The sequence below is a fragment of the Scylla paramamosain genome, chromosome 3 (genome assembly GCF_035594125.1).
Source record: "Scylla paramamosain isolate STU-SP2022 chromosome 3, ASM3559412v1, whole genome shotgun sequence".
NCBI classification, from domain to species: Eukaryota; Metazoa; Arthropoda; class Malacostraca; order Decapoda; family Portunidae; genus Scylla; species Scylla paramamosain.
The window spans coordinates 23,979,027-24,001,510 of record NC_087153.1 but is presented as its reverse complement, the minus strand read 5'-3'; the positions used below and the strand labels follow the sequence as shown (position 1 = coordinate 24,001,510).

The 22,484-nt window shown below is 35.9% G+C and overlaps 1 protein-coding gene across 8 annotated transcripts in view; it reads left to right on the top strand.

Moving 5' to 3' along the window:
- The window catches only part of LOC135093109 (DNA topoisomerase 2-binding protein 1-A-like), a 164,594-nt gene that overhangs the window by 48,707 nt on the left and 93,403 nt on the right, over window positions 1-22,484 (top strand). For all 8 annotated transcript variants that reach the window (XM_063992025.1, XM_063992047.1, XM_063992015.1 and 5 more), the window contains exons 7-8: window positions 16,723-16,851; window positions 17,756-17,950. In XM_063992025.1, coding sequence (XP_063848095.1) covers window positions 16,723-16,851; window positions 17,756-17,950 — 324 coding nt within the window. The remainder of the gene's footprint in view (window positions 1-16,722; window positions 16,852-17,755; window positions 17,951-22,484) is intronic.

The window sequence follows — 22,484 nt, the reverse complement described above, 5'->3', positions numbered from 1 at the left end:
GTAACAAAATCCAATAAATAAAAAAAAAAAAGGTCCAAATGAGATGCTGATCCCCAAATAGGATCCAGAGCAGTAATCAAAACTGAAGAATAAGTGTCTTGAAACCTCTTGAAAGAATTCAAGTCATAGGAAGGTGGAAATACAGAAGCAGGCAGGTAGTTCCAGATTTACCAAAGAAAGGGATGAATGATTGAGAATACTGGTTAACTCTTGTATTAGAGAGGTGGACGGAATAGGGGTGAGAGAAAGAAGAAAGTCTTGTGCAGTGAGGCCGCAAGAGGAAGGGAGGCATGAAGTTAGCAAGATCAGAAGACCATTTAGCATGAAAGTAGCAGTAGAAGATAGCAATAGATGCAATATTGCGATGATGAGAAAGAGGCTGAAGACAGTCAGTTAGAGGAGAGGAGTTGATGAGATGAAAAGCTTTTGATTCCAACCTTTTGTCTAGAAGAGCGGTATGAGTGGAACCTCCCCCCGCCCACATGTGAACCATACTCCATACGTGGACAGATAAGGCCCCTGTACAGAGTTAGCAGCTGGAAGGGTGAGAAGAACTGGCGGAGACATCTCAGAATGCCTAACTTCATAGAAGCTATTTTAGCTAGAGATGAGATGAGAAGTTTTCAGTTTAGATTATAAGTAAAGGACAGACCAAGGATGTTCAGTGTAGAAGTAGGGGACATTTGAGTGTCATTGAAGAACAGGGGATAGTTGTCTGGAAGATTATTTTGAGTTGATAGATGGAGGAAATGAGTTTTTGAGGCATTGAACAATACCAAGTTTGCTCTGCCCCAATCAGAAATTTTAGAGAGATCAGAAATCAGGCATTCTGTGGCTTCCTTGCATGAACTGTTTACTTCCTGAAGGGTTTGACATCTATGAAAAGACGTTGAAAAGTGCAAGGTGGTATCATCAGGGTAGGAGTGGATAGGACAAGAAGTTTGGTTTAGATCATTGATGAATAATCGGAAGAGAGTTGGTGAGAGGACAGAATCCTGAAGAACACCACTGTTAATAGATATAGGAGAAGAACAGTGACCATTTACCACAGCAGCAATAGTATTGTTCAGAAAGAAAACTGGAGATGAAGTTATAGTCTGCCATAATTTTGGTATTTCTGTCATAATTTGGTGTTTGTCTGCCATCTGCTACATATTGTCTACCATACACTATTCCATAATGTATAGAAAAAGTCATCATTTTCACATTGGTGTATAATAATTTGGGCTGGATGGTAGTACAACCCTGGCACCCACACACTGCTTCTGCCTCAGTCTCGCACTGGCAGATGTTATTAAAGGTTGTGGTGCTCCTGACCACTCACTCTCCCTTGATCAAGGAGGCATCTTCCCCCTCTCCCACTCATGCTGTTAGGCAGAAAATCCTGTCCATGGCAAAGGAGATGGAGGTTATTGCCAACAGAGAGAAAGGTATGAGCACAATGCAGCTCATGGAGAAGCATGGGCTTAAGAAAAGTATGCTTCATGACATACTGAAATAAACCAAAATAAAGTATATGCTGTATAATTTACATTCAGTGCAAAAGAGAGAGAGAGAGAGAGAGAGAGAGAGAGAGAGAGAGAGAGAGAGAGAGAGAGAGAGAGGGAGAGGGAGAGAGGGAGGGAGGGAGGGAGGGAGGGAGGGAGGGAGGGAGGGAGAGTTGTGGCACTCCTGTTTCTGAATGTTTCTCACTGAATGTGTATGTGGAGATGCTTGAGTTATTCCTTTGTGTACAGTATTAAAAGAAATGTGAAAATCCATCTAGTTACTTTAAAAATTGCAAGTGCACACACATATGTTGAGGCCAGCAAAATTGCCATCCAGTCTCTCAAACTACCATCCTATTGCTTTGATCTCCTGCCTCTCTAAAGTTTTTAGTGTATCCTCAACAGGAAGATTCTTAAACTTGTATTGCTTCACAACCTTATAATTGAAGCCATTATGGGTTCTGTTGTGACCAATCTACTGGTGATCTGGCTTTCCTTACTAAGTCTTGGTCATCCTCTTTTAGAGATTTTGGTAGAACTTTTGCTCTTGCTTTAGACATATCAAAAGCTTTTGATAGAGTCTGGCACAGAGCTTTGACTTCCAGACTACCCTCCTACTGCTTCAATCCTCTCTGTAACTTCAACTCAAGTTTCCTTTCTGACCATTCTCTTGCTGCTGTGGTAGACAGTCATTGTTCTTTTAAATCTATTAACAGTGGTGTTCCTCAGGTTTATGTTTTGTCACCCACCCTATTCACTCCTAAGCTGATGATACCACCCTGAACCCTTCCATGTCTTTTCATAGATGTTCAGCCCCTCAGGAATTAAACACCTCATGCAGGGAAACCACAGAATGCCTGACTTCTGATCTCTAGAATTTTTGATTGGGACAAAGCAAACTTAGTATTGTTCAATGCCTCAAAAACTCAATTCTTCCATCTATCAACTCAACTCAACCTTCCAGATAACTATCCCCTCTTCAGTGATGGTCACCTATCCCGGTCTACTACACTGAACATCCTTGGTCTGTCCTTTACCTTATAATCTAAACTGGAAACTTTACATCTCATCTCTAACTAAAACAGCTTCCATGAAGTTAGGTGTTCTGAGTCGTCTGTGCCAGTTTTTCTCACCTCTCCAGCTGGTAACTTTGTACTGGGGCCTTATCCATCCATGTATAGAGTATGCTTTACATTTATTGGGTTGGGGTGGGTTTCCACTCATACCACTCTTTTAGACAAGGTAGAATCAAAAGCAGTTCATCTTATCAGCTTCCTGAAAGTTCCAGTCACATATTCAAGATTCTCATCACGACAGTGCCAAGAATAGCATTTTTGGTGCATTTGTGACATTTGGCCATAATTATTGGTCCATCATGGCAGAATCATAAATGCACCACGATAGTATTGTAACAGCACTATGACAACGTCATGGTTTGTGGAATTTTGAAATACAGTGGTCAATTTTACCATCATGACAGTGACAATGGGCCAGGCAGTCATGACAGAGTTATGTTGGTATTATGATAGTGTCACGATAGTGTCATGATAGTGTCACAATTATACCCTCTTGGGCGACTGCAGGAGATATAAAAAGGATTGGGATGGCCACCAGAGCTCACATTTGTGCAAGTACCTTCTTGAGTCACATTCTGCAACAGCCCCAAGTCTGTGCAATGGATCTTAGTAGTATGTTGCTGACAGATAATGTGCAGAAGTTGGTGCTTGTGTGTGAGCTGAAAGTTGGTGCTAGTGTGTGAGCTGAGGTTGAAGACTATCCATACACAGACACTGCTAGTTAAGTACAGGGCTCACCTGCTAAATAAGAAGAATGAGGCAACCAAAAGGCAACAAGGAAAGAGATCTTTGGGGATATGCCACTGGATACCCAGGAGAACATGTTATGGTCAGTGGGAGCACCTGTTGCAGGAACTGATCACTAAGGAAAAGATTGTGACAAGGCTATGACTATTAGTTTTGTCATGATGTTGTCATGATGCATTTTTAGGTTTGTCTTGACACATGCACTGCCTATGTAGCGTTATCATGACACATTCTTAGGTCTATTGTGACGCAGTATTCTGAACTGTCAAACAGCTGTCAGAGTTATTAGCTCTGTCATGACACTCTTGTAACAGTTTTTTCGTCATGACAGACCTATGACAGTCATGACAACATCATGACAGCATCATAATAGTGCTATGATGGGTTGAATAGTCGTTGAGCTCCACAATTTTTTGAAGTATGCACAAAAAATATTTGGGATGGCCCCATAATGACCTATGATCGTCAAGACTCATCATGGCTGACCACAAAACTGCGTTACAGCAGAGCTATGACCACTATTCTTGATGCTGTCATGACAAGAATCCTTGAATGTTTGATGGAGGCTTAACTGACTGTCTACAGCCTTTCATTGCTGCAGTGTTTCATCTCTTGCTATTTTCTACTGCTGTATTCTTTCCAACTACTATTCTGATCTTGCAAACTGCATGCAAGGAGATAAATTGGGAGACATTGACAACTACTGGAAGTGAGAACTCATGGAGTAATAGACCATTAAACTGGGCGATAGAAAACATGATGACTCAATGGATTGATTATGATACCAGATTTAGTGGAAGAGATAAACCATCAATTTAATGGATTTAATGTTAACCAAGGACATGGAAATTATTGAAACTATACACTATGATAGCCCTCTAGGTAAAAGTGATCATGTGTTAATGGAATTTAATTTGAAAAATTAAAATGTAATTATTGATGGAAATTATAAGGTAAGAAGATTTAAATATAGTGAAGCTGATTTTGAAAAATTAAGAAAGTACTTTGTTGCTGTGGACTGGAAAGACTTTGAAGATACAGAAGATGTTTGGGAAAAATGGGATGAACTTATAAGGATATATTGTACTGCTGTGGTGAAATTTGTACCTAGAGGAGGAGCAAGATGTAGAAAGGGTAAGGAATGGTTCAGTACAAAATGCAAAAATACTAGAAATTGTAAGTTAAATTGTAAGTTAATTGTAAGTTGCTTGGAATAGATGAAAGAAAGGGAAAACTGAGAGCAGATGGGAGGAATATATTGATGCTAGTAATGAGTAAGTTGAGATAATAAGAATGGAGAGAAGAAACTATGAAAAAAAATATAATAGAAAAGTGTGTAAATGAACCAAAACTATTCTTTAGATATATTAATGGGAAGATGAAGAAGAGAGAAGGTGTATCAGGATTGAAAGTTGAAGGAAAATTTTTAGGATGCACAGGACATGGCAGAGGTTATGAACAAAAGTTTCTGATTGGTATTTACTGTGGAAGGGGGGTTTGATGCTGGAATATAATAAGTACAGTCCCAATTAGTTATGATGAAATACTTAAGATGATGGAAGACCTTGATGTAAATAAAGCATCTGATCCAGATGGAGTGTCAAACTGGATATTGTTGTTTACCATGATAACACCAAGATTAAAATATGCGGCAGTGGTGTGGTCTCCTCATACGAGGAGTATTATTATAAAATTGGAAAGAGTACAAAGAGCAGTCACTAAGATGGTTCCGGAGTTGAGTAATTCAGCCTATGAAGAGCGATTAAGAATGTTGGAAATTCCTACCCTTGAAAATAGGAGAGAGAGAGAGAGAGAGAGAGAGAGAGAGAGAGAGAGAGAGAGAGAGAGAGAGAGAGAGAGGAGATTTGATAAACATCTATAGAATGTTAAATGGTATGGAAAATGTGGACAAAGAATGTTTTATAAATTTAGACACAGAGTACAAAAGCTGAAAAGTAAACTGAAGGAAATGAGAGTGAGAGAACAGCATATTATAAGAAAAAATTAGGAATTACAAAACATGTAGAAAGTGATGAAAGAAAACGATTCGAAAGCAGAACTAGTGAAGGGTGAGAAAAAGGTGAGTGAGGGAGTCATGGATGAAATGAAAGGCTGGAAAATTGAAAATTATAAAGCAAGTGTTGACCTTAAGGAAATAATTGAAAAGCAACTGAAAGAAAAAAATGAAAATGTAGAAAAGGAAGTGCTGAAGATCTGGTAAGAGATGCAGCAGTTAAGAAGAAAAGTGTTATAGTTTATGGAATAAAGGAGAAAAGTATAACAAACAAACTGAAAAGAGATAAAGAAAAAACAAAAACAGTGAAGGATTTGTTGAAGAAGCAAAATGATGAAGACACTAACTTCAAGGAAGAAGTGGAAGAAGATGTTCGACTGGGACCTTACCTGGAAGGCAAAACAAGACCCATGAAAATGAGACTAAAATCATAACAAATGGCAGAAGAGATAGTAGAAAGAACATCCAAACTAAGAGAAGTAGAAGATTGTAAAGATATAATTTATACATTAAGAAAAACAAATGAAGAACAGAAAAAAAATGAAAAAAAAAATGTATGAAGAGGTCAAAGAGAAAAATTAATCGAGAACAGAATAAATATTTTTGGGTAGTTTTGGGAGACAGAGTGAAGAAATAGTACATAAAGGAAAAGGAATAAATGAAAATAAAATAGAGAAAAATAGTAAAATTGAAGGACTGGAAGTGATGTATACCAACATAGATGGACTGTTACACAGAACACTGGAATTACAAGACTATTTAAAAGAAAAGAATCTGAAGGTGGTCTGTTTAACAGAAACAAAGCTAAAAGAAGAAAATCAGATTGTCATTAACAATAATTACAATATGTGGAGAAGAGACAGGATTGGTTAAGGAGGGGGAGCTGTAATGAGGTCAGGAAATGAGGTGAAGACAAATATAGTGAAATATGGGAAAGGAAAAGCAGAAATAGTGTGTTAACTTGGAGGATAATAATGGAGAAATGGTGATTGTAATAACAACCTATGTGCCACCAAAAGCAAATTCTTGGAGCAAAGAAAACTATGTGAATTTTTTTATTTTTTTTTATTTATGTAGGAGTTGCCAAGGGCAACAAAAATCCAATAAAAAAAAAAAAAGGCCCACTGAGATGCCTGTCCTTGAACAGGGTCCAAAACGAAAGTAAAAAATTCAAGGATTAGTGTCTTGAAACCTCCTTCTTGAAGGAGCTCAAGTCATAGGATGGTGGAAATAAATAAGGCAGGGAATCCCAGAGTTTACCAGAGAAAGGGGTGAATGATTGAGAAAACTGGTAAGCTGTCGCATTAGAGAGGTGGACAGAATAGGGGCGAGAGAAAGAAGAAAGTCTTGTGAAGTGAGCCTGCAGAGGGAGGGGAAGCATGCAGTTAGCAAGATCAGAAAAGCAGTTAGCATGAAAATAGCGATAGAAGATAGCAAGTGATGCAACGTTGCGGCAGTGAGAAAGGCTGAAGACAGTCAGTTAGAGGAGAGTAGATGATGAGGTGAAAAGCTTTTGATTCCACCCTGTCTAGAAGAGCAGTATGAGTGGAATCCCTCAGACATGTGAAGCATGGACGGATAAAGTTCGGAGTTAGCAGCTGGAAGGATGAGAAAAAGTGGCAGAGACATCTCAGAATGCCTAACTTCAAAGAAGCTGTTTTAGCTAGAGATATCATGTGAAGTTTCCAGTTTAGATTATAAGTAAAGACAGACTGAAGGTGTGCAGTGCAGAAGAGGGGATAGTTGCCTGGAAGGTTGTGTGGAGTTGATAGATGAAGGAATTGAGTTTTTGAGACACTGAATAGTACTAAGTTTGCTCTGCCCCAATCATAAATTTTAGAGAGATCAAAAGTCAGGCGTTCTGTGGCTTCCTTTGGTGAACTGTTTACTTCCTGAAGGGTTGGATGTTTACAAAAAGACATGAAAAAGTGCTGGGTGGTATCATCAGTGTAGGAGTGGATAGGACAAGAAGTTTGGTTTAGAAGATCATTGATGAATAACAGGAAGAGAGTTGATGACAGGACAGAACCCTGAGGAACACCACTGTTAATAGATTTAGGAGAACAGTGACTGTCTACCACAGCAACAATAGAATGGTTAGAAAGGAAACTTGAGATGAAGTTACAGAGAGAAGGACAGAAACCATAGAAGAGTAGTATGGAAATCAAAGCTTTGTGCCAGACTCTTTCAAAAGCTTTTGGTATGTCCAAGGCAACAGCAAGTTTCACCAAAACCTCTAAAAGAGGATGACAAAGGCTCAGTAAGGAAAGCCAGATCACCAGTAGAGCACCCTTGATGGAACACATACTGGGGATCAGATAGAAGGTTGTGAAGTGATAGATGTTTAAGAATCTTCCTCTTTGAGGTTAGATTAAGAACTGTAAATATGCAAAAACTTAAAGTAATAGGATGGTAGCTTGAGGGATTAGAACAGATCACCTTTTTTAGGAACAGACTGAATGTAGGCAAACTTCCAGCAAGAAGGAAAGGTAGCTATTGACAGACAGAGTTGAAAGAGTTGGACTAGGCAAGGTGCAAGCATGGAGGCACAGTTTTGGAGAACAATAGGAGGGATCCCATCAGGTCCATAAGCCTTCCAAGGGTTCAGGTCAGTGAGAGCATGGAAGACATCATTGCAAAGAATTTTAATAACATGAAGTAGTCATAGGATGGAGAGGGAGGAACAAACCCAGAATAATCCAAGTTAGAGTTTTTAGTAAAGATTTGAGCTAAGAGATAGATGAGATAGCAGTGGTGCCATCTGGTTGACACAAAGGAGGGAAAGAAAAAGAAGCCAAGTTATTAGAATTCATGAGGGGAGTTAGATCTTGAAAGATTTTGACACTAATATTCATTAATGAAGGAGTTTTCAGCTAGTTAGACTTGGCATGGTTCCGGGCAGAAATATAAAACACATGAGACTCTTTTGATGAAAGACTTAAGTACCTTTTGTGGGCCACCTCTGTCTTGTATAGCACAAGAACAGGCTGTGTTAAACCAAGGTTTGGAAGGTTTAGATCGAGAAAAAGAGTGAGGAATGTACACCTCCATGCCAGACACTATCACCTCTGTTATGCACTCGGCACACAGATATGATCTCTGACACAGAAACAGTACTCACTTCAAGGAGAATCAGCAAAATACCTCATCTGGTCCCCTAAACTAGCAGATGCAAAATGTCAGAAGCACCTCTGCTCAGGAGGATCCTGAGGAGGGATTGCAGCAATAGGACAAGATATAGATATGAGATTGTGATCAGTGGAGCCCAACAGAAAAGATAGGATAACAGCATAAGCAGAAGGATTAGAGGTTAGGAAAAGGTCAAAAGTGTTGGGTGTATCTCCAAGACGGTCAGGAATACGAGTAGGGTGTTGCATCAATTGCTCTAGATTGTGGAGGATAGCAAAGTTAAAGGCTAGTTCACCAGGATGGTCAGTGAAGGGGAGGAAAGCCAAAGCTAGTGGTGAACATTGAAGTCTCCAAAAATGAAGATCTCTGCAAAAGGGAAGAGAGTCAGAATGTGCTCCACTTTGGAAATTAAGTAGTCAAAGAATTTCTTATAGTCAGAGAAGTTAGGTGAGAGGAATACAGCACAGATAAATTTAGTTTGAGAGTGATTCTGTAGTAAAAATCAAATGGTGGAACATTCGGAAGATACAAGAGCGTGGGTACAAGAGCAGGTTAAGTCATTGCATACATAGATGCAACATCCAGCTTTGGATTGAAAATGATGATAAAGAAAGTAGGAGGGAGCAAAAAAGGTGCTACTGTTGCCTCAGACACCTGTGTTTCAGTGAGCAAAAGATGATGTTTAGTAGAGGAGAGGTGGTGTTCTACAGATTGAAAATTACATCTAAGACTGTAAATGTTGCATGAATTAATGAAGAAAAAGTTGAGGGGGATGTCAAGACGCTTAAGGTCAATACCAGAGAAGCAGTCTGTCCTGAGGACATATTGTGGTCCCCTTCCCCAGATGGGGGCTCCAAGGTTGGTGTAGGAATCACCTTGATAATTTTGAATTTTGGATGAAGGGTATGTGTATAATTAGGTGCTTGTAATTTTTCGTGAAGGAAGAAAGTTTTCTTTAGAGGGCAGGCTGTGACTACCCCCTTGTGTTGTGAGACACAAAGGGAAATGTTCAGTGAGGTCACAGCTGGGTTTAATGATAGGTTCACAGCAGCCCCTGATCCAGTGCTTTAGACCTCACTGGGATTAATTATTTCAGCATGTGCCTGCTGTAATAAATATCTAAATGTCTGTAAAAGAAAATATATAATTTTTCAGAAAATCAGTAAAACTTAATATGTTGCCTGTAACACAAGAAGGAACTAAATTAGATTCAGCCATGCAAAATTGCTAGGGGTTTATGTAATTGAGAATATTAATTAGAATTATCACATTAATTTTGTATCATAAAAAGTATATAGGATCCGTCCATAACATTATCACACTGGAAAAGCTCATCAATATCTACTACACACTGTTATTCTCATTTCATTTATTGCATATCAGTGTGGGCTCGGCACTCTTTACTTAAAAAGTTAACAGTAGCTCAAAATAAAATTTTTAGGTGTATATTTTCTATTAACAGATTTGAGTCAACAAAAGATGTACTTTCTACATACAAATTTCTTAGTTTTGTTAATATCTTTAAGTATTTAGTTTTACTGAATATTTACAAATGCATCACATAGTATCAGGGAACACAACCTTTCAGACTGGTAAGCACATCACACAATACTCGAGGTGATGATACCAAATAAATATGTCCACAGTTCAGAACCATTCTCTTTGAAAACAGTTTGTAGTGCTCTGGACTTCACCTGTGGAATTAATTGACTGTAGATATTAAGAGTATTGTTGACAATGCTAATCAGCAAAATTTGTAATGGTTATATTTAACTTTTTTTTTTCATTATTTGATATAAGATTCTTATTTTGTTGTGATATATGTTGTGTGATTGCTAATTGTTGTATTCTTACTGTTATTGTTATTTTTTTGCTCTTCTAATACCACCACCACCACTTATTTGTTCTACTGTTACTATTACCAGTTTGTTTTATTATTACTATCACTTATTTGCTTCACTGCTATTACTATCACTTGTTTGTCCTACTGCTATTACTATACTCGTGTATTTTACTACTACTACTACTACTACTACTACTAGTACTACTAGTACTACTAGTAGTACTACTAGTAGTACTACTACTACTTCTACTACTACTAGTACTACTAGTAGTACTACTACTACTACGACTACTACTACTACTACTACTACTACTACTACTACTACTACTACTACTACTACTACTACTACTACTACTACTACTACATGCTCTTGATTCCTGATGTTTTGGAAATGTTTCATAAATATATTTTGACTGTAATGCTATATTACAATATTCTTAATGTTAGATGCAGCCAATGAGTTGAGAAAAATAAATCTGTCTGCCATGAAGCTTTTACTTGGCAGGTTGTGCCAGTGTTTACCACATATGAGGTGTAGTCAAAAAGTATCCAATCTGTTAGCACAGAGTAATTATGCATGAGCAAAATCCACATGGGTATTAGGTGGCTGTGTCTTACTGAGTATGTGCAAAAATTTTCATGTCTGTAGGTGGCAGTAGTCACCTGCAGTGACACGTTGAGTATAGACATGAAAAGTGTGTGTAATTTTTTCTTTTTAAGTCAGGATGACCAAGCACATTGAGGAAAAATACTGTATCAAATTCTGCCAAAAACTTGGTGATACGCAAGCCCAAACTATCAAGAAGATTCAGAAGGCCTTTGGAGATGATGCTATGGGAAAAACAAGTAAAGGAGTGGTACAACTGGTTCAAAGATGGCCATACCTCAGTGGATAGTGAGCCATGTTATAGCAAACCATCGACTAGCAGAAACAACGAAATGATTGCAAAGGTTTGAGGAATAGTCTACAAAGACTGTCATGTGGATATTAAGGAGATTGTTGCCAAAGTTGAAATCAGCCATGGGTCAATTCAGCCAATTATAATGGAAGATTTATTCATATTGGCCAAATTCATACCAAAGTTGCTGTCTGACCAGCAGAAAGAAAACAGAAAGGAAATCTCCCAGGTCATGCTGGAGTGTGCTAACCAAGATCAGACTTCATGAACACTATCATCACTGGCAAAGAGACATGAGTGTATGGCTATAACCCTGAAACAAAATTGCAATCATCCCAGTGGAAGCATCCATTCTCGCCAAGACCAAATAAAGCAAGACAGGTGTGTATCAATGTTAAACTGATGATGATCTCTTTTTTTTTTACTACAGAGGTGTTGTGCATCATGAATAGGTACCACGAGATCAGACAGTTAACAAAGAATACTACCTGGGGATTTTTAGCTGCCTTCTTGAAGTTGTGTAGTGAAAACAACCTGACCTGTAGGCAGCAAAGAACTGGCAACTTCACCATGACAATGCACCTGCTCATTTTGCCCATGTCATCCAAGCATTCCTTGTCAAGCATAACACACCACTTGTTTGTCAGGCTTCCTACTCTCCAGACTTGGCTCTGTGTGACTTTTGGCTATTTCCAAAGCTCAAAAATATACTCAAAGAGAGAAGATTTCAGTGATGGCACATCTCTACATCATCCCAAAAAGTGATTTCCAGAAATGTTTCCAGCAGTGGTAGGAAAGCTGGCAGAAGTGTGTAAACTCCAAAGGAGTTTTTAATATTACTTGTTTGGCCAAACATCAGATACTTTTTGACTACACCTTATACTTATAAAATTTGTATATAATTTGTTTATCACTGAATGGCAATAAATTTTACTTTATTTTACACACACACACACACACACACACACACACACACACACACACACCATCAAGACTAGACCCAATATTTACAAAGGAACCAGAGATTGTGATGAAATTAATTTTAATCACCCCATTGGAAATAGTGATCATACATTATAAGAACAAGAGCTAAAGGAAGATATGAACATAGGTAGGAAAGAGAAACATAGAGAGGGAAGACTAATATATAGTAAAACAGACTTTAATGAACTCAGAAAGTACTTCCAGGAGACAGATTGGGATGACTTTTATATGAGAGGAGCAGGTGTGGAAGAAAATGGAGGACTGATAGAAATTTATAATAAAGGAGTGGATAAATATATACCAAGATAAAAACAGAAAGGCAAATATAAAAGAGTGGTTCAATAGAAGGTGAAGAGAGGGAAGACTAATATATAGTAAAACAGACTTTAGTGAACTCAAAGTACTTCTAGGTGACAGATTGGGATAATTTTTATTTGGGAGGAGCAGGTGTAGAAGAAAAATGAAAGACTGATAGAATTTTATAATAAAGGAGTAGATAAATATATACCAAGATTAAAACAGAAAGGCAAAATATAAAAGAGTAGTTTAGTAGGTGTGATAAGGCAAAGGAAAGAAGAGATAGAGCATGAAATAGATGGAGAGAAAGAAAACATCCAAGAAAGTGGCAAGAATATACTAATGCAAGAAATGAGTACGTACAAATATGTAGAGAGGAGAAGAGAAATTACGAGGAGAATATAACTGAAAAGTGTAATGACCAGCCAAAAATCTTTTATAGATATGTAAATGGTAATTTGAAAAAACAAACATGAAATAGAGAAATTGTGTCATGATAATACAGAGTATGATGAGGACTTAGAAATGGCTGAGATCATGAATGAGCACTTTCAAGCTGTTTTTATAAGAGAGAGTGGCTGGAATGAAAAAAAGAGCAAACACAAAGATCACCTCCTATGAGGGAAATAGAAGTCACATGACAAGAAATAATGGAACTAATGAGGAATCTAGATGTGAGAAAATCACACTGACCAGATGGAATTGCTAATTGGAGACTAAAGGAATGTAGAGAAGAACTAGCAGACAAGGTATATAGTTCTCTTTAAATGAAGGAAAAATACCATGAGTCAGGAAGAAGGCTAACATCATGCCAGTATATAAAGGAGGTAATAAAGAAGATCCAACAAATTACAGGCTGGTATCTCTAACAAGCATCATAGCCAAAATCTTTGAGAAAGTTATCAAGGATAGATAGATAAAACATCTAGAGAGAAACAACATAATAAACCTGAGATAGTTTGGATTTAGACATGGAAAATTGTGCATCACAAATCTAATATGTTTTTACCTTAGAATAATAAATATATTTTAAGAAAAATGGATGGACAGATTGTGTTTTCTTGGATCTCAAGGAAGCTTTTGGTATGGTGCCACACAGAAAATTAATAAGAAAAACCAGAAACCATAGGAGGGATACAAGGAAAACTATTAGACTGGATAAAAGACTTAAATGATAGAATAATGAGAGTGACAATTAGAGACAAGAGTTCCACTTGGGAAGAAGTTATTAGTGGAGTTCCATAAGGATCTGTGTTGGCTCCAGTTATGTTTGTTTTTATATATATATATATATATATATATATATATATATATATATATATATATATATATATATATATATATATATATATATATATATATATATATATATACATATATATATACATATATATATATATATATATATATATATATATATATATATATATATATATATATATATATATATATATATATATATATATATATATATATATATATATATATATATATATATATATATATATATATATATATATATATATATATATATATATATATATATATATATATATATATATATATATATATATATATATATATATATATATATATATATATATATATATATATATGATATGGATGAGGGTATAGACAATTATATGAGTTTCTTTGCTGACAATGCAAAACTAATGAGAAAGGTAAGTGCAGAAAATGACTGTGGAATATTGCAACAAGATCTTGACAAACTTCGGGAGTGGGGTCAAAAATGGGAAATGGATTTTAACATTAAGAAGTGCAGTATAATGGAGTTTGGAAAGAGCAAATGTAGGATAAAAGGGCAATATAAACCTGGAGAAAGGGAAGTAAAGGAAGCAAAATTCAAAAAGGATCTAGGAGTATTCATTACAGACAACATGTCACCTAATGAGCAAATAAATAAAACTGTTAGAGAAACCTAAAATTTATTGAGAAACATTAGAGTGGCATTTTCATATATAGATGAGGAAATGGTAAAGAACATATTAGTCATTCTGATAAAACCAAGACTAGAATGTGCAGTGGTTCTGTGGTCACCCAGTACAAAAAAAAATATCAAAAGTTTGAAAGGATCTAAAAGGCAACAACAAAAATGGTTCCAACTCTTATCTGAATTAGCATACAAGGAGAGACTGTCAAGACTAGACTTGCCAACGCTAGAACAAAGAAGAGAAAGAGGTGACTTGTTAACCATCTATAGATTCATGAGAAACATAGAGGTTCTTGACAGGCAAGATTTACTGAAATGGGAAACAAGGGATACAAAAGGACATGGAAGGAAACTCAAAAAAGACAATTATAGAAGAAATTTGAAGAACAGCTTTCCAAAGAGTAGTGATGTATGGAATGGACTGGATGAAATGGTAGTGTGTGCAAAGACAGCACATGATTTTAATACCATATTATGAAACTAAGAGATACAAAGATGGGACAGCATGAGCGTTACTCCATTTCCGTACAATACAACTAGGTGAACACACACACACACACACACACACACACACACACACACACACACACACACACACACACACACACACACACACACACACACACACACACACACACACCCTGCATTCCCTCTGCTATCCAGTGGTGTTGTCAGTTTAATGCATTTTGCTTAATGATTGTGTAATGATTTCCTACAGCATGTATATTGTCTACAGTTACCAGTGCAGGCCAGCTCTCCTCCCATGCCTTCGCTCATGCCACAGTAATGACAATATTGAGCAAAAGGATAGAGGGTGTTGTGATGCCAGCAGTAGTGATGAAGCATTTGCAGATATCTTAGTGATACTGAGGAATAGGGAGGATGGAATGAGAGGCCACACCACAATATTCATCATTATTTTACTTTCTTTTATTGAATATCAAATAAAGTTTGTAAATATATGTGTATCAGGCTTTTTTCAAGTTGATGAACATCATGCATGTGATAGGGAAAAAAAGTTAATATTTATTTTCACAAAACACGTAGCACTGGCTGGCAGAGACCCTCTTTAAATGCAGCTAGGATTCATCATTTGAGCTGAAATCCATCACCATGACTATAAAGCATTGTTCTGTAAGGTTGAACTCCACAGCAACGTTTTTTTTCTTGAATTTGTGTTCAATTAAAATATTGTTTTAAAGGAATGATGACGTTGCCTTTGAAAATCTCCTAAATCAGTAAAAATTTTTAATTGTTAAAACATGGGAAGCCCACTGTGCATTAGGAAAAGACTGTGCCTGAGTTCTGTAGCTATTCATCTACAGTTCTGATGTCTTATGTGCTCTAAGTGCTACGTCTAAGTTAATGGAAGCAAAATGGCTATAGAATATTCTGTTTCATGTATGTCACTGTTTCAATATTCAGTGTCCTCAGTTCTCGAACTTAATTCGTTCATGCTATTTGCAATTTGAAATGTTTGAAAACTGAAACTATTTTCCCTATAGGAATCAATGTAAAATGGATTAATCTGTTCCCAGACATCAGTCTATACTTTCTTAGTGACACTTTCTTTTGATAGATGCTCCCACAGCCAAGATGGCTACTTCACAATATCAGCTCACAAATTATTTATCCAGAAAGGATGTATTGAATGAACTTGGTGACACAGAACTCATCAGAAGATACTGTTCAGACCGACCTAGTGAGGGAAGCCTTACAGAGGGACACAGAGAGGAGCAACTCACTTATTACCAAAATGATGGTGATCATAACACTTAGACATCTTGCTGCTGGAAAAAGCTGATGAAAAAATGCAATTGTGTAGTAGTGATGGTGTTGGGGGTCATTAAGAGAGCCACAGATGGCTTGGTATTATTCGTGAGTGCCATAAACTGTTTACATCGAGGGTTTTCAACGGGATCACATTTATTTCATTTCAAAGATTGAAATACTGTCTTAAACTCTGTGTCTCTCCTCCAAATGTATGAAAATTAAGTGAATATTTAGAGAAACTATGAATTAATAATAAACAACAGTTTTTGCTATGTTTTTAATATCTGAAATCAAGTAACTTTGTTCTAGAACCAAATTATGGTACCACAGCTAAAGCAATAACAAGTTCAAAATTTTGTTCAAAAACCAATTTGTTTGAAAACGGAGATGTTTGGTAACTGAGGCTCCACTGTATATTTGACCTACCTCTGCAATATTTTGTTTGCAAAGTCTTCTTTTCCTTCCCTATTTGTTTCCATTTTATGTTTTTTTTTTTTATCTATTTTTTTTTTTTTCTCCCAGAAATGCCACCTGATCTTTCAATGTGCAGCACCATCCTGAATGACACAGATACACAAAGAACAATCAGCTCTGTAGATGAAACTGTGTCCTTGGATGTCTTGGTGAAGGAGAGGGACATTCAAGAGGAGAGTGAGTGTTCTGTTTTGATTGCAGTTATGTATAATTTTACTAATAGCAAGGCAAGGATATTCATTAGTATGCAGTATACTTATATTGTTGATTATTTTGTTTAGTGTAAGTGGTATTTGTTAGTCAAGTCATAGGTTAGATAAGTATGCAATATTTTGACATTTTAGTATTTTCTGTAATTTGTTTCTTCTGTTTAGATCATGAACATTTCTCTTTTATTCCATACCTTAGTCTCATGTGGACATGTGATGGTTGGTATGATAATATTCCATCACATTGTCCCTTTTTACCTCTGTGCTATCCATCTTCTTCTCCCTTGCACATTGCTTTATCTTGTTTCACCAGCCATATCTTTATATTTGTACCAGAAAATAGTAGAATCTTCTTTCTCAAGCTACCATCGAAATCAACTACTTCAAAATACCCATCTGTGCCAGTCCTTTGGTTTTTATTTATCCATTTGTCTTGTTTCAGTATTTGTTCCATGGAGTTTCCTCACTGAATTGACCAAGACAAAGATAATAATTTTTCATAATCTTACAATTCTGTATATACTCTGGGCCCCCTCATTGTTCCACCCTTCCTTTCTTACATCCTTAGCCTTCTTTTTTTTTGGACTCCTAATTCCTTGGGAGCATGTATTCCTTTCAAGAGTTCTTTCTTACATTTTCTTCAGTTTTCTGTTTTGGTTCCAGTCCTTTAAAATTTTCTCAAGTGGATGGCTATGGCATAGGTCTTCACTGGTCATCTTCACCAATTCACAATTATTTTCCTTCCTCGTTAAAACTTTTCATATACAATTCAGTTATTTTCACCAGCTCTTCACACTGCAAGGAGCTTTCAAATAACTCATTTCCAGTTTTTGTGATATATATATTTTCCATTTTGATAATTTCCCCACTAGACAGTGAAGATGTAGAGGCCTTGGAGAATCTGGATCTGCAGGAGGCCATGAAGGCAGGCAGCTTCCTGAAGGGCTATCGTGTGTTCCTGTCAGGCTTCAATGCCAACCACATGGAGAAGCTGAGGCGGGTGCTGGGTGCTGTAGGAGCCTCCAGACTCAACCAGCTAACAGAATCTGCTACTCATGTGGTGCTAGGTGAGAGAGATTTTCATGTATCTTTCTTTTCCCTTATCTTTCTAAATATCTATCTACCGTGTATTTTGGTGTATGATACGACTTTTGAATCATCTTAAAAAAGACAAAAAAAAAGTGGGTCACTTTATATGTAAGATACAAAAACAATGAGCTTAAAATTTAACACAGAATATCATTGTAAATAAACAACAGCCTTTTATTACAGCTTTTGGGGAAGCTAGACATAGTAAAATAGGAATCTGTAAAATAGGAATCTGTTTTGAGAAAATGTGGTGAAACATATTCCCGTTGTAAAGTGTGTAAACAGAATTTAATGTGGTACAACTACAATCCTATGCTGGCATTATATATAAATAGACAAAGCAGGAGGCTGTGTAAATATTCCCCTGTTTTTCCCAAAGCTGAAGGTTTTGTACGCATGGAACACCCAAGCTAAGTAGCAAAGGAAAGCAAACTGGGGTGAAGATGAATCTATCCAGCTTGCAGTGTTGTATAGGAACAAAGTCCATATACTGAAAAAAATCTTCAAGAATGTCAGTGTATCTAATTAAAAGAACCATGATATATAGGAAGTTATGGCTTGACAGCCCAATGCATGTAAGCAGTGCAAGTCAATAGCTTGTTCATGTTTAGGGAAACTGATTGTACCACACATAATTTTACACCATCATTGTCCATCCATCCTTTTCATGAAAATGTACAAAAACACCTGATGGGAATTTTATTTTAGGCTTAGTTTTGCACTTGAAGATGGTGTTACCTTATTACTGGTAATATATTCAAGATATTTTATTCATTATTCTGGTACATCACTGTCTCAGTTGTCTGGTGCTCACTGACCTAAACTTCACCACAGATGGTTTGGTAGTTTGGGTGTTGTCTTATACTACTGATATCAACTAAAACCATTAAATTCAGACCAAAATTTTGGGCGGGTCATCTTATCTAAAAGTCAGCTTATCTGCTGAAATATACAGTACAGTGTAGGTTTCTAAAAACCTTGCTAAAGAGGATGCTAATGGCAGAGAGAAATGTATTCACAAAAAAGTATTTGCATTAAAGAACTGAAATTTTTAGGATAAGTTTGAAAAGTTTATTTATTTATATATATATATATATATATATATATATATATATATATATATATATATATATATATATATATATATATATATATATATATATATATATATATATATATATATATATATATATATATATATATATATATATATATATATATATATATATATATATATATATATATATATATATATATATATATATATATATATATATATATATATATATATATATACGAGTATATATATATATATATATATATATATATATATATATATATATATATATATATATATATATATATATATATATATATATATATATATATATATATATATATATACACACACACACACACACACACACACACACACACACACACACACACACAGTTGAACCTCAGTTACCTAACATCTCCCTTTTTTTAACAACTCAGTTTTCGAACAAAAATTTTAACTTTGGTTGCCATACCATAATTTGGTTTTTGAACAAAGTTACTTGATTTTAAATACTACAAGACATAGCAAAAGCTGCTATTTATTACTAATTTATAATTTCTATAAATATTTCCTTCATTTTTATATATTTGGAGGAGAGACACAGAGGGTAAGACAGTAAATCAATCTGAAATAAGTTAAATGTGATCTCGCTGAAAAACCAGTGTTACTGTATCGTGGAATTTTGTCTGCTAGTGTGGAAACATTGTGACATTTGGCAGCTGGGCATGGAATAAATTTCCACATCCACACCTTTCAAGAAACTGTGTGAATATGAAAAGAAATGTGTACTAAAATTATGCAAAATTCATGTTAATAAATATATATATATATATATATATATATATATATATATATATATATATATATATATATATATATATATATATATATATATATATATATATATATATATATATATATATATATATATATATATATATATATATATATATATATATATATATATATATATATATATATATATATATATATATATATATATATAATTGTCAAAATAATGTTAACTTCTTGAAATTAGCATATGTTTCTCCTTTCATATTTAGTAGGGGATTCCACATAAGTGTAGAAAAAGAAACATCACTGAATTGGCAACAATCAGTATTCCACATACTGTTGTGTAGGAATATGGTAACCCTGTGAAGAACCTCAATGTAAACAAACCAGGTTTGGCACTCAGGAGTAATCCTGAGCCTTCTGTGTTTCTCTCTTTGACCCACAAAGCCATCACTACTGCACAACTGCATTTTCCCCGTAGCTTTTCCCAGCAGCAAGAAGTGTTATGATCACCTTCATTTTGGCAGTGAGTGAGTTGCTCCCCTCAGTATCACTCTGTAAGGCTTCCCTCACTTGATTGTTGACAAAGAGAATGTCTGCATGCTCTAAATATTTCTAAGCTGGAGATGTTGTGGAGTGGCCATCTTAGCAGTGGGAGCATCAGTCATTACCCGCCAAGACATTATGGACCAGTGTCTGAGAACGGATTAATCTATTTTACATTGATGCTTAAGGGGAAGATAGTTTTGGTTTTTTAACATTTTTGATTTCGAACAGCATTCAGGAACAAATTAAGTTTGAAAACCGACGTTCCAATATATATATATATATATATATATATATATATATATATATATATATATATATATATATATATATATATATATATATATATATATATATATATATATATATATATATATATATATATATATATATATATACTGTATTTGATGGCCTATGAGATGCACTGGATGAAACAATGAGGATCCAATTTGAAGGACCAGTGTGGTGGAACTGGCATAGATGACCAGTGCTAGGTTATAGAAATTTACTTTGGGCTAGGCAGACATTTGATAGCTAAGTGCCTATCAGTTTACAGGCCTGCGACTAGATCCAGTACTTAGCTGGAATTTGATGTGAGATGTCCACCAAAGATTATAGAATGTTGAGAAGGAGCTTGTGAGTTGGGCACTGGCTGGAGTCTTAACTCGGATGAAGGAGTGGATATGTTATCTGGCTGCTGTTTGGAGCTCCCTGCTTGCTGAGCAGATTGATATTGGTTTGCTCTGGGAGGGTGAATCTGCTCAACCTGGATCCTCGTTGTTTCATCCACTCATCATGGTGGATCGTTATACTTTAATTGGACTAATTCCCATCACCATTAATTACTGTTGGAAAGATAGTTCCAACACCTGCCCACTGATTTCAGTTGATTCATAAATTGGGAGTGAAAATGACTGGTTTGTTTTCAGATTTTTCACAACTTGATCAACAATATCTCTACTTATTTCATTTATACTTTGCAGAAGTTTGGTATAACAAAGGAACAGCTTTTAGTTGGTCAGCTACCTTTTTATCTAGCAATTTTGCTGACATCATTCTTACATCTGGCAGTGTAGATTCCTCATTTACATTAAATGATTTTTTTTTTTAGCTCTTGCAACTATTAGAGATACAGTAAAACCTCCATAAAGTTAACTATATGGGGCAAGGTGGTCAACGATTCATCCAAAAGTTCGGTTGATCTGACAATACACATTTTTGGCTGGTTTCTATATACATAAACATGTACATTTATTGTTATTTACAGTATATTTGTTAGCAAATTATAACCCCCAAGATAGATATTTACAGCATATTTTGTTATTACACACTGTACACGACACACTAACTGGTCACTGAAGAGCTCACTTAACATTATGTAACTACAGTAAAATCCCTCTTATCTGGCATCAACAGGACCGCCGACATGCCAGATACTTGAATATTGTCGGATACTTGAATAGAAGTGAAATTATGTCCACAATCACCACCCTATACTCACGCATCTTACCATAACAAAGATCAGCTGATCTTAATCAGCAGCTGATCTGATCAGCTGCTTAAGTGTAAGCACAACACGCTTCCTCTTTTCTACAATTTTAGGCATGATGAAGGCATCAGGCGATAAACAGTGCACACGCGGGACTGAGTCACTGAGTAAACACAGTGCAGTAGGTCGCTGGTGGCGCGAAGCAGTGCGCTCTGGTGGTGAGGGAACAAAATATGCCTCGTGCGGGAATTTCAATCGATTTTATGAGTACACTTTGATTTTTTATTGATTTTAAGGCTCGGGGAAAAATGTGCCGGATACTTGAAGCTGCCGGATACTCGAATGCTGGATGAGAGGGATTTTACTGTACACACTTAGTGTTCAGTTAAGAGCTCACTTAACTGTACCCAATACACTGGTCACATAAGAGCTAACATAACATTATGTACTGTACTACTAGTGTACTTTTGCTTGTTACTCAGAGTCTGAGTCAAAGATGTTGGCTGGTGGCTCTAGTGTGATTGGGGATGGAGTGGAGCTGGGTAGACTGGCTGAGGAGGTTGTTAGGGCATTCGGGTTATCTGATATTTGGCTTATTCTGGTTTGGTTTAGGGAGATTTTA